This window comes from Rhinopithecus roxellana, chromosome 6 (genome assembly GCF_007565055.1).
Source record: "Rhinopithecus roxellana isolate Shanxi Qingling chromosome 6, ASM756505v1, whole genome shotgun sequence".
Taxonomy (NCBI): Eukaryota; Metazoa; Chordata; class Mammalia; order Primates; family Cercopithecidae; genus Rhinopithecus; species Rhinopithecus roxellana.
In genome coordinates this window covers 13381752-13395283 of record NC_044554.1, presented here as the reverse complement: position 1 = coordinate 13395283, position 13532 = coordinate 13381752, and the positions used below count along the sequence as shown (strand labels likewise).

Sequence of the window (13532 nt, the reverse complement as noted above, 5' to 3'; positions counted from 1 at the left end):
TCTCTGGACCTGGGCTAGTTTTTTCAGTTTCTCTCTTTCTGTTTATCTCTCTCTCTCTCTCTCTCTTTCCTTCTTTTCTGAGACAGAGTCTTGCCCTGTTGCCCAGGCTGGAGTGCAATGGAGCAATCTCAGCTCACCGCAACTTCTTCCTCCCAGGTTCAAGCAATTCTTCTGCCTCAGCCTCCTGAGTAGCTGGGATTACAGGTGCGTGTCACTACACCTGGCTAATTTTTTGTATCTTTAGTAGAGACGGGGTTTCACCATGCTGGCCAGGCTCGTGTTGAACTCCTGACCTCGTGATCTGCCCATCTTGGCCTCCCAAAGTACTGGGATTACAGATGTGACCCACTGCATCCAGCCAGATTCTTTCAAAACCACTTTTTGCCCCTAGCTGAAGAGGACTTGACTGTGGCAGGTCTTAAGAAGTGTGTGTTGAGTTGGACTGGATTGAGTGTGGACAATGATTTGAACCCAATGGTCACCCTGAAGGTTTGCCTTTTGGGCAGGTGCTTTTTGGTGCTGTGGGGCTACAAGAGACCTCTCATTTGCTCTTTTACAAGGAGCATTCATTGATGATCTTCCCCGAGCTCCCTGGGTCTTCTCCTGACTTATGTGCTCCTTCCCTGGCTTCCCTTATTTTGTTTCTCTGTAGCTCATTTCTGGACTCTGAATAAATTACTTAATCATTTTTATCTTCACTCTGAGTCTGAAGAGCCATTTCTCTAATTTTTTTTTTTAGAGAGATTTGTCTTGTCAATCTTTATCCCAGGATGGATGTCCTTTGGCACACATGATAATACAATAATAATGACATTATGCTAAATTATTTATTGAACATACACTATGATCCAGATACTTTGCCTACTATTTTATAAAAATTAGCTCACTTAATCCTCACAACAATCCCATGGAATAGAGCTATTATTGGCCCCACTTTACAGATGAGGAGACGGAAGCACAACACAGTCAAATAACTTGCCTAAGGTCACCCAGCTGAAATTTGTGCCCAGGCCAGTAACTCCAGAGCTTGTGGTTACATCGGGATACCACACAGCCCCAGTAAATAAACTCTCAGGCACATTCTCAGGTCACAGATAAGACGGATTGCAGGGTAGTGACTGGGAGACTCACATCGCTGGTGGGTGGGCAACCCCCAGTCTCAGGCTGAGTCTTCCCTAACCAGCTACAGCTTCCTGCAGGGTGGACCCGCAATCCCAACAACCCGAGGAGAACAAAGCTTGCCCATGAGGCCCAGCTGCGTGGCAGGTAACTCCTCCACAGCCATGCCTATACCTTTCCACTCCATCACAAGAGGCTCTGTAATTGATCTGACATAATTAGCTCTTTACTAAGTCATCATAATTTCCAGTGTGCAGTGACAAACCCATTGATGGATGATTTTACTCCACAGCTTGCCTAGGTATGAACTTAAGTGCAATTAACTGTCATTAATTGATGGAACACTTTTTTTCTTTAAATACATAAAACAGATGGACTCCACACTTATCCCTTCTCTGCCTTCTCAAGGCTTGAAAGATAAGCATGGAGGTGCTGTCAGAAGCCAGTTCCTTAAGTACTCCAAGCTGGGTGCCAACAGCATTTGAAGATATTCATCTTCCTTGTTTTAAGTTTGGCTTCCTAACTGTCTGTTCCACAGGCAACCTTTTCTGACTTTTTAGTAAGGGCTGAGATAACTAAATGAATTAAAAGCCTCAGATTTTTATTTTTTTATTTTTTTTGAGACAGGGTCTCACTTTGTCATCCAGGCTGGAGTGCAGTGGCACAATCTCGGCTCACTGCAACCTCTGCCTCCCGGAATGAAGCAACTCTCCTGCTTCAGCCTCCCAAGTAGTTGGGATTACAGGCATGCACCACTATGCCCAGCTAATTTTTGTATTTTTAGTAGAGATGGGGTTTCACCATGTTCGTCAGGCTGCTCTTGAACTCCTGACCTCAAGTGATCTGCCCACCTCAGCCTCCCAAAGTGCTGGGATTGCTGATGTGAGCCATCATGCCTGGTCAAACGCCTCTGATTTTTCCACTGATTTTCCACTGATTTTCCACTATTCCACTATTCCACAGGACCTGGGACCCAGTGTTGGGGGTAGGGCCGCGGCTTTGCTCCACACCAGGCAGACTGTCAGTGCTTTTGATTTTACACCAGAGCTTGTCTTCACTGGGGTGGAAAATTGAGAGGTGGCCGCGGAACTGAGAAATATTTCCATGTTACCCTTTTCTTAGACACAACTTGGCTCAACTCTCAAGAGAATAAAAAAATTCCCCATCAGGCATAGGGTATATACATAAATATTTTTGAGACAGAGTTTCGCTGTCGGCTAGGCTGGAGTGCAGTGGCGCGATCTCAGCTCACCACAACTCCGCCTCCTGGGTTCAAGCAATTCTCCTGCTTCAGCCCCCTGAGTTGCTGGGATTACAGATACATGCCCCCATGCCTCGTTACTATTTGTATTTTTAGTAGATACGGGGGTTTCACCATGTTGGCCAGGCTGGTCTCAAACTCCTGACCTCAGGTGATCCACCCGCCTCAGCCTCCCAAAGTGCTGGGATTATAGGCGTGAGTGTGGCCCATATGGTACTCTTAAGGTCCCACATGCCCTCTAATATTTAGGTTTATCTTTCCATCATTTTGGGTTTCTGTCCCTTCATTCCTCAGTCCCCCAAATTCCTGCATGTGACTCCTAGGAACAAAGCCAGAGGGTAAATACTGTTTCCCGTGGTGACAGGAACAGCAGGGGGGACAGACAGCAGCTGGCTGCCAGCCAGCTGACTCACCATGGTTTATCCCTTGATCCTTTCGCAGGAAAGACCGTGTGCTGTTTGCTGCTGGAGGTAAGTAGATTGTCTTTGGGCGTTTTGAATGGCTTTGAGGTGCTGCTGGCAGAGTGATGGCCGCTGAGACAGGCTTTTGTTTTCACCTGTACTAGTGATGTCCTGGGATTGGAGGCTGGAGACACTGGAGAGGGAGAAGGTCTACACATTGAACCGTGTCTTCTCTCTACAGGGGCAGAAAGTAGAGAACTCAGCACAGCATCTGTAGCAGGTGAGGGTCTCACACACTGACATACATTCAAACACACAACAGGCAGAGAGAAGCGCTTTCCCTGCAGCATCGGCATCCCTGAAGCCTAGGTTCTGATGAGACGATTTGTCTTGACATATGCTCCTATTCCACCAGCTAGCAATACTTATGTTCTGCGTTTCTGTATCAAATGGCATGCTCAACTAACATCAAGGTTCTCGCGGGAGGCATTTAGCAGGTCATCTTTCTGCAAAACTACTTCCACAGGAGTAGCAGAGGGACACCAGGTATCACCTGAACAGTGGGATAACCCCACATAGCCAAAGCAATTCCTAGACAGCTACACAGAGGCCACAGGTCCATCAGAGCAGTGGACAGGGCAGGACTCTCAACAAACAGGAAACTCTTGAACCTAACACTCTGCAGGAGCACTAAAGTAAGAGGGGCCAGCAGGCTTGAATCAAAGGGACTTTGCGAGCGAGGAAGTGGCCCAGCAGCTGTCCTGGGACTGAGAGGACAGTGTCGACACACTCCTGCTATGGCCTCCACGAGGTCCACAGAGGGCCACATGCAGGAGGGTGTCAACGCTTGAGACAGAATCTGCAATGTGGGGCATGGACTTGGGCCGGCGAGCACAACTTCCTGAGGTTCTACAGAGAATACCAGAGCTCTGGGCAGAGATGCATCACTTGTTCACGTTCTGTTAGCCCCTGCGCTTTCGACTGAATGGGCAGGATGAGGATACTGACCAGGACAGCAGATGCATGAAGTAAAGTTCTAGTGTGCACCCACTATGGGGTTCTTAATTGTTTTAGAGTAGCGAATCTGATAAAAATTTAAGACCCCAGCAAAATGCACTTTTACACCTATCCAAAAACTTTGTACATGATTACAGGAAGGAATCCCAAACCCTAAAAAAGACAAAGCTTCTTGAAACCCTAAGTCCTCTCTGGCTCTCTTATGTCTCACATATAATTAGTGCTTAATTAACATGTGTTGAATAAATAAATGAAATTATAACAGATCTCCTGAACTAGAGATCACAGATCTGAAAATCTGGCTGAATTTGATAATGCAAAATGTGACAGACAAAGATGGCAGATCATTCTCTCTCCAGCCCAAAGCTGAGCCTAGGCTTCTCTCATTAGGGCACCTTTCCTGGATGCTTTTGCAGGCACCCTGACCTGGGAGACACAAGCCTACACCTGTGGCCAGCTGCGACAGGAGTCTGGGGTTTCTCTGTGCTCCCTTGTACCAATGGGTTGCCAGGCTGTCTCAAAGCAGACTGAATTTAGTCTTCTGATGCAATGGGAATTAGGAGGAAGCAGATTTTTGAGGATCATTCAATTGCTGCATTTTTTTTGCTTGACCAGTGCTCATATGCTGCCTACACAGAATAAATTTACAGGGTACTTTTTCCTCATTGAATCAGAGTAGACCTTTGCATCAGCTTAGTTTTCAGAAGCCATCCTGTTGAAGCTTTTGAAAACAAAGAGCTAGTTCTGAGGCCTCTGTTTTGAGGGCTGGGAGCCAGGAGACCTGGGCTCCCACTCCAACCACACATACACAGTATTAGGCTTGGGCCTTCAGTTTACCACTGAACCTTCCTTGGTTCCTGTGTCTTTATCTGTGAATGAAGTGGGTCCCTAGATGGCTTCAAAGCCTCCTTCCACTCAATCACCATAAATACAAGGGATACTTATACCTGTTCCTTCCCTTCTCATCCCTCATGATTCCTGGATGTCAGAGCAATAATAACAGCTGAAGTATTGAACAATTTTACTCAGGCGAGATCTTCCTTGGAGGAATTCATCCTTTGTAAAATTGTACTGGCCTTTACAACCCCTGTGAGACAGGCAGGAAGCAGCCAGGCATCTCCACCCTCCTCACGGCTGACTGGCCAAAGGAGACCCAGAGAGGTGAGCTGATTGCCAAGGTCAGGGCTACTCAAGGATCAGGATACCTCTGTGCCAAGTACATAGGCCTAGCTGCCTCTCAGGAAGGCAGGAAACTAGGTGAATAAAATTCGAAGCCAGAAAATTAGAAAATGCATAACTTAGAATCACTAAAGGTTACAACTGCATCTTAAAAGTCAACTTGTGTGATCTTTCTGATAGATGAGGTTATCAGTTGCCAGCCTTCGGGTTAAAGCTAGTTAGCAGCAATCCTGAGACTAGAACCAAGTCTCCTAACTTCAAGTCTATCGACGTTCTGCCTCTCAGAAATGTCTTGTTTAGCAGTTTGTTTTTCGGCAGAGGCTTCCAATATGAAAATAAGACTTTGGGCCGGGCGCGGTGGCTCAAGCCTGTAATCCCAGCACTTTGGGAGGCCGAGACGGGTGGATCACGAGGTCAGGAGATCGAGACCATCCTGGCTAACACAGTGAAACCCCGTCTCTACTAAAAATACAAACAATTAGCCGGGCGAGGTGGTGGCGCCTGTAGTCCCAGCTACTCGGGAGGCTGAGGCAGGAGAATGGCGTGAACCCGGGAGGCGGAGCTTGCAGTGAGCTGAGATCCGGCCACTGCACTCCAGCCTGGGAGACAGAGCAAGACTCCGTCTCAAAAAAAAAAAAAAAAAAAAGAAAAGAAAACTTTGATTTTTACTACTACTGCTTTAGATGTTTCTGCAGTCTTCATTCACTCCCTTACTATCACTGACTCAAAGCTGATGGTGGGTGGGTGGGGCATGTACAGAAATATTTCTTGGTTTAGGTGGGGAGATAAACCTGAATAATGAAGATACATTTTATTTTACTAAACTAAATGTTAAAAAGTATGCAAATAAACAAAGATAAATCACAAGGAAGGGTGCCATGAAGGACAAAATCAATGGGCCAGGCCAGTGATTCTACAATCACCTTCTGAAAGAATTCTGGTTAGTGGTCCTGGCTGACACATTCTGCTGCTAAATTTACAAAAAAAAACCTTTTTTTTTTTTTTTTTTTTGAGACGGAGTCTCGCTCTGTCACCCAGGCTGGAGTGCAGTGGCCGGATCTCAGCTCACTGCAAGCTCCGCCTCCCGGGTTCACGCCATTCTCCTGCCTCAGCCTCCCGGGTAGCTGGGACTACAGGCGCCGCCACGTCGCCCGGCTAGTTTTTTGTAGTTTTTAGTAGAGACGGGGTTTCACCGTGTTAGCCAGGATGGTCTCGATCTCCTGACCTCGTGATCCGCCCGTCTCGGCCTCCCAAAGTGCTGGGATTACAGGCTTGAGCCACCGCGCCCGGCCAAAAAAAAAACTTTTTTTTAAGACAGAAAAAAAACTCTGTCACCTAGGCTAGAGTGCTATGGCACGATCATGGCTTACTGCAACCTCTGCCTTCCAGGTTCAAGTGATCCTCCCAATTCAGCCTTCTGAGTAGCTGGGACTACAGGTGTGTGCCACCACACCCGGCTAATTAATATTATTTTTTGAGACACAGTCTTGCTCTGTGGCCCAGGCTGGAGTGCAGTGGCGCGATCTCATCTCACTGCAACCTCCACCTCAAGCGATTCTCTTGAGCCTGGGAGAATCAAGGCTGAAGATTCTCACAATCTCAGTCTCCCAAGTAGCTGGGATTACAGGCATGTAACATCATGCCTGACTAATTTTTATATTTTTAGTAGAGATAGGGTTTCATCATGTTGGCCAGGCTAGTCTTGAACTCCTGGCATCAAGTGATTTGCCCGTCTTGGCCTCCCAAAATGCTGGGATTATAGGCATACAGGCATGAGCCACTGCACCTGGCCCCAGTTAATTATTAATTAAAACTTTTTTTTGGTAAGGCCAGGCATGGTGGCTCATGCCTATAATCCTGGCACTTTGGGTGGCCAAGATGGGTGGATCACTTAAGCCTGAGAGGTGGAGGCTACAGCAAGTTGTGATTGTACCAGAGAACTCTAGCCTGGGCAACAGAGCAAGAATCTGTCTCAATTTTTTTTTCTTTTTCTTTTTTTGCAGAGATAAAGTCTCTCTAAGTTCCCAGGCTGGTCTTGAACTCCTGGGCTCAAGAGATCCTCTTGCCTTGGCCTCGCAAAGTGTTGGGATTACAGGTGAGCTACCACATCCGGCCTACAAAACAACTGTATCAGTGGATAAGTTTTTTTCTTGGTTTCATATTTTATTTTTTGAGACAGTCTCACTCTGTTGTCCAGGCTGGAGTGCAGTGGCGTGATCTTGGCTCACTGCAACCTCCGTCTCCAGGTTCAAGCAATTCTCCTGCTTCAGCCTCCTGAGTAGCTGGGATTACAGGTGTACACCACCACGTCTGGCTTATTTTTGTATTTTTAGTAGAGATGGGGTTTCACCATGTTGACCAGGCTAGTTTCAAACTCCCGACCTCAAGTGATCTGCCCGCCTCAGCCTCCCAAAATGCTGGGATTACAGGTGTGAGCCACCACACCTAGTTTCATATTTTAGATTCAGAAACTTGTCTTAAATTGCCAATTGAAAGGACAAGTTGCAATGAGGGAATATTAATTAAAACCTGAAGACAGCCCTTTTCCCTTAATATAAGTTTTTTTTTTTGGTTGTTTGATGTGTGATTTTGTATTGCAATAAATAGGTGAAAGCAATATTTCCTACTTGTGAAACGGTTTGAACTAAATCAGAAGGGCTCTCACAACCCTTGAGCTATGGGAACAAGCTTGCCCCCTACTGGTGCAGGTGAGAAAGGTTGTATAAGAATTTAAAGGCCCGGCGCAGTGGCACACGCCTGTAATCCCAGCACTTTGGGAGGCCGAGGCGGGTGGATTACCTGAGGCCGGGAGTTTGAGACCAGCCAGACCAACATGGGGAAACCCTGTCTCTACAAAAAATACAAAATTAGCTGGGCGTGGTGGCACATGCCTGTAATCCCAGCTACTTGGGAGGCTGAGGCAGGAGAATCGCTTAAACCCAGGAGGTAGAAGTTGCTGTGAGCCAAGATCGTACCATTGCACTCCAGCCTGGGCAACAAGAGTGAAACTCTGTCTCAAAAAAAAAAAAAAAAAAAAAATTAAAGTGGAGGGACCAACAGAGTCAGTGGTCAGGGGTTCACTGTGGAGGTGAGCTGTAGCTAAGCTTTTGAAAATGGGTAGAACTGATGTCCCAGGTAGGGCAGAGTGAGTGGATTTTACAAAAAGACCTATTTAATCTATGTTTCTTTAGTCTATGAAGACCTGCCTGTAGTGGACTTACACAGTTTTGTGTTGGTGAGGAGGTGCGTTAGGTTGGTGATAGGAGAAGGCAGGGTCTTATCTCTTGCAAAAAGATGCTGCTGAGTGAAGCTCTCCGGCTGTACATTACAATCATTCGGATATAAGCCCTCATCCACTTGAGGTTTAATCATGTCTTATGTTTTCATTAAGGGACTGCCTAAGGTAGATCCCTATAATTATTCTAATTCCATTTGCCCTGCCCAGAAAGAATTTGTAGTACATTATATCCCTCACTCATTGTTAAAATATTTAATACTTAAGCAATTTTAGAGAAAAAGAGCACTTTCCTCTAAATTTTCTTAGTCTTTGTTAATGCATATAGCTTTATTAACAAAACTGTAATCAATGGATATTTTGGACTATTCTTTGTCAACTAACATTCTACATATACGTATCAAATTCCCACAAACTTGCTATTTTAAACTGTTAGGTAATATTCAATCATCAACATGGCGCAGATTATTTAGCTACTCTCTTACTGTCTACCTACTATTTGTCTTTAAAAAAAAAAACTGATTTGACCGGGCGTGGTGGCTCACACCTGTAATTCCAGCACTTTGGGAGGCCAAGGAGGGTGGATCACAAGGTCAAGAGATCAAAACCATCCTGGCCAACATGGTGAAACCCCGTCTCTACTAAAAACACAAAAATTAGCCAGGCGTGGTGGTTGCGTGCCTATAATCTCAGATTCTCAGGAAGCTGAGGCAGGAGAATTGCTTGAACCTGGGAGGTGGAGGCTGCAGTGAGCCCGGATTATGCCACTGCACTCCAGCCTGGCAACAGAGTGAGAGTCTGTCTCAAAAACAAAAACAACAACAACAACAACAGCAACAACAAAAAACCTGATTTAAAAAGTGATTCAGAATTATTTCCTTGAGGTATAATTCCCAAAGTGAAAGGCTGCAGTTTTATAGCTCTTGCTACACATTTCTTTCCAGACCATGTGACAGAAAGACCAAACGAATCTATTGTGCTAATATTGAATATAAACACCACTCACCTACTGAAGGAAAAACAGAAAATCACTATCAGAACACCTGTGCAGAATTAAGTATTCAATACATCAGTAACAACCTCAGTGAATGATCTTGAACCAGCAGCCTCTGCTCTCACCTGTTTTGTCCTTTGACCAATAGTAATAATAGTTTAAGATTTTTCAGGTGGGTACAGTACCTCACGCCTGTAATCCCCGCACTTTGGGAGGCTGAGGTAGGCAGATTGCTTGAGCTCAGGAGTTCAAAACTAGCTGGGTAACATGGTGAAATCCTGCTTCTACAAAAAATTTAAAAAATCAGCCTGGTATGCGCCTGTAGTCCCAGCTACTTAGGAGCTGAGGTGGGAGGATCGCTTGAGCCTGGGAGGTCAAGGCTACAGAGAGCTGAGATTGTTGCACTGCACTCCAGCCTGAGTGACAGAGTGAGACACTGTCTCAAAAAAAAAAAAAAAAAAAAGGCCAGGCGCGGTGGCTCACGCCTGTAATCCCAGCACTTTGGGAGGCTGAGGCGGGTAGATCACGAGGTCAGGAGATCGAAACCATCCTGGCTAACACAGTGATAACCCCATCTCTACTAAAAAATACAAAAAATCAGCCGGGCGTGGTGGCGGGTGCCTGTAGTCCCAGCTACTCAGGAGGCTGAGGCAGGAGAACGGCGTGAACCCCAGAGGCGGAGCTTGCAGTGAGCCGAGATGGCGCCACTGCACGCCAGCCTGGGCGATTGCGCGAGACTCTGTCTCAAAAAAAAAAAAGATTTTTTTTTCCTATGCGCCAGGCAGTCTTATAAACACTTGATTTACCTTATAGCATTTCATTCTTACAATACCTTAAGAAAGGCACGGCCGGGCGCAATGGCTCATGCCTGTAATCCCAGCACTTTGGGAGGCTGAAGCGGGAACACAAGGTCAGGAATTTGAGACTAGCCTGACCAACATGGTGAAACCCCGTGTCTAGGCCGGGCGCGGTGGCTCAAGCCTGTAATCCCAGCACTTTGGGAGGCCGAGGCGGGCGGATCACGAGGTCAGGAGATCGAGACCATCCTGGCTAACACGGTGAAACCCCGTCTCTACTAAAAAATACAAAAAACTAGCCGGGCGAGGTGGCGGGCGCCTGTAGTCCCAGCTACTCGGGAGGCTGAGGCAGGAGAATGGCGTAAACCCGGGAGGCGGAGTTTGCAGTGAGCTGAGATCTGGCCACTGCACTCCAGCCTGGGTGACAGAGCGAGACTCCTTCTCAAAAAAAAAAAAAAAAAGAAACCCCGTGTCTACTAAAAATACAGAAATTAGCAGGCCGTGGTGGCGGGCGCCTGTAATCCCAGCTACTTGGGAGACTGAGGCAGAAGAATCACTTGAACCTGGGAGGCAGAGGCTGCAGTGAGCCGAGATCGTGTCACCACCGCACTCCAGCATGGGCAACAGAGTGAGACTCTGTCCCCCGGGCCCCCCGCCCAAAAAAATGAGAGGCATTACTAGCTTCTCTTTTCTACAGGTAAGTTTTATTAAAAACAAAGCTGTAATCAATGGACATTTTGGACTATTCCTTGTCAACTAACATTATTCTGCATATACATATGAAATTCCCATATACTTGCTATTTTAAACCATTAGGTAATATTCAATCATTAATGTGCTGTAGATTATTTAGCTATTCTCTCACTGTCGACCTACTATTTGTCTTTTATTTTATTTTATTTGAGACGGAGTCTTGCTCTGTCGCCCAGGCTGGAGTGCAGTGGCGCGATCTCGGCTCACTGCAAGCTCCGCCTCCCCGGTTCACGCCATTCTCCTGTCTCAGCCTCCGGAGTAGCTGGGACTACAGGCGCCCGCCGCCATGCCCGGCTAATTTTTTGTATTTTTAGTAGAGACGGGGTTTCACCGTGTTAGCCAGGATGGTCTCAATCTCCTGACTTCGTGATCCGCCCGCCTCGGCCTCCCAAAGTGCTGGGATTACAGGCCTGAGCCACCGCGCCCGGCCCTATTTGTCTCTTAAAGAACTGATTTAAAAAGTGATTTACAATTATTTCCTTGAGGTATAATTCCTGAGGCTCAGAGATATAATGAGTTGCTTAAGGTCACAGAGCTAGAAAACATCAGATCTGGGGATGTTTTCAGAGCCCCTATCTTAACTCTGGGCTCTACCACCTTGGAATCCTGGCAGATTCTGCTACAGATGGGAGGAGCCTGAAAGAACCAGCGAGACTTCTCCTTTCCCACTGCCTATGGGCGTTTCAGCAGGGCACCTGACTCCCCTAGGGAGAGGAAGAAACACTTTTTAGGTGTTAGGCAGCTGGCAGGTGCCAGTCAGCAGCTCATACCATTGCCTGAGACCTCAATCACAAAGAGTTGGGGGTCCCCAGTACCAAAGAAATGAAAAGTCAAATCCTTTTACTTTTGTGCATTTCCACCACAGGAAGTCCAGGCCAAGGTCTCAGCAACTGACTGTTTTAAGACCACCTGCTTCCCTGCAGCCTCCTTAAACATCCAGGTGCAACTCCAGGGGCAGTCCTAGAGATCAGCCAGGCAGGAAGCTTGCAGACACCAGCTCTCAGCATCCCAAAAATCTGATAGGCGTGGGGAGCCCTGGTGTCTCTAGTTTGCTCCCCTCACTCTCTGAAGATAAAATCCATCAGGTTCTCAGGCAATTCCATTTCAGTAAAAATTCAGTGTTCCCTTCTCCATACGCTAATTCACAGAGGTATTTTCATACTTGCAGCATCAGTGTCCTGCATTTAAAACCTTAGCACAGATGCCTCATGAATGGCTGAGCCGGCCGCAAACACTCAAGGTGGCTCCCTGCACCATTTTTAAAAAGAACTTGTTGGGAATTTTCCAATATGGCTTTTAAGGGACCAACCCCCTCCCAATAGACTTTGAGCACCACAGTCGCTCGTGGCCTGCCATGGTTGTGTAAGCACACTTGGGCTTAGGCCAGCACCTGGCTTACTCACTTGACAGCATGGAGTCTCCTTCAGCCCCCACTTTTGAGGGCAGGTGCTTGGCAAGGCATTAGCCGGCTTCTATCTTATCAGTGGGTTCAATCTGCTTTCGTAGCTGCAGTCAGGATGCTGCCTATGAACACCCTGATTTCCAAGGGACCTTCTTCCAAAAGTAAACTGGAGTTGGAGAGAGAGGCAGGGCTGGCACCTTGGTACTGGGATCCGTGCCAGGAGCCAGGCCAGCTGTACTTACAGCCTCTTGGTGAGGCAACGATTCCCCCCAGTTTACAGTTGTGGAAATGGAGACAGACTGTATTTGAGAAACTTGCCCAGAGTCGTAAGACTAGTAAGTGGAGGAGCTGGGGCTAGAACCTGGGCCTGTGGCCTCATTTGTCACCATCATAGTTAGATACTAAACTTACTGCCATGGTGGTTAGAAGGGGATATTGAATCAGCCTTGCTCAGCAGAGGAGGAAATGAAGACACAGGAAAGTCAGGTGATAGGACAGGCTGCGAATGCAGGCAGAGCTGTGCCAAGCAGTTCCCGTGCCAGGAGTGCTTATGAGCTTTTCTGGAGTGCCCGTTCCCTTCTCAGACTGCAGTACCTCTTTAAAAGATCGCAGGGCTGACGAGCTGAGGAGGCGTTCCTTAAGCACAGGTTATACTGGGTCTTCTTTACCCCTCTTCACCTCCTACCCACTGCTGGGCAACATGAACTATCTGGAGCACTAAGTTCTTTTGACAAATATGAGCGTGGGCCTGTGGTCTACACTGCTCGTGCCAATGCCAGCTCAGTTCCCAAATCCCTAGGCTCTGGGATGGTTTTTTGGTCATCTGGTCACCCCATGCACATTCATTCAGTCAGGAGGGAAAACAGCCTTTCTTGAGTACCTACTATACATCAGGCACCGTGCAAGCTGCTTTTCACTCACCAGCTCATCTACCCAACAACCCTACCATGTGGTATGAGACCGTTAGTTGCCTTGCTATAGATGGGGAAATTACTATTATTTTTTTTTCTTCTTAGATATCAGATGAGGAAATTAAAGCTTAGCAAGATTGTGAAACAAGACCAAGGTCACGCAGACCTCAGCAGCTGGCAGGAAAGCCCAGGCTTGCCAGGCCCCAGAGCCAATGCCCATTCTACCATGCCACCCTGCCTGGGACGTTCCCTTCCCTCCACACTTTAGAAATGCAATTGGGATGATTCTTACAAGGGCATTTCCCATTCCAGAGCTGCTATGAAGTCATGTAACTTAGGATCCTTTTTAACTTTTCCCCTGTGGTGGCATTCCCCCTTCCTCCTCCTCTTCTATTTGTCATTTATACTAAGGTGCAAATTTCTGGCATCACCACTATTGGGCAGGATCTGGGGAGTCCCAGGG

General features: G+C 47.0%; 1 protein-coding gene across 10 annotated transcripts in view; it reads right to left on the bottom strand.

Annotated features, from left to right (window-relative positions):
* The window catches only part of ATXN7L1 (ataxin 7 like 1), a 274724-nt gene that overhangs the window by 59600 nt on the left and 201592 nt on the right, over nucleotides 1-13532 (bottom strand). For all 10 annotated transcript variants that reach the window (XM_030933375.1, XM_030933376.1, XM_030933379.1 and 7 more), the window contains one exon: nucleotides 2794-3016. In XM_030933375.1, the coding sequence (XP_030789235.1) occupies nucleotides 2794-3016 (223 nt within the window). The remainder of the gene's footprint in view (nucleotides 1-2793; nucleotides 3017-13532) is intronic.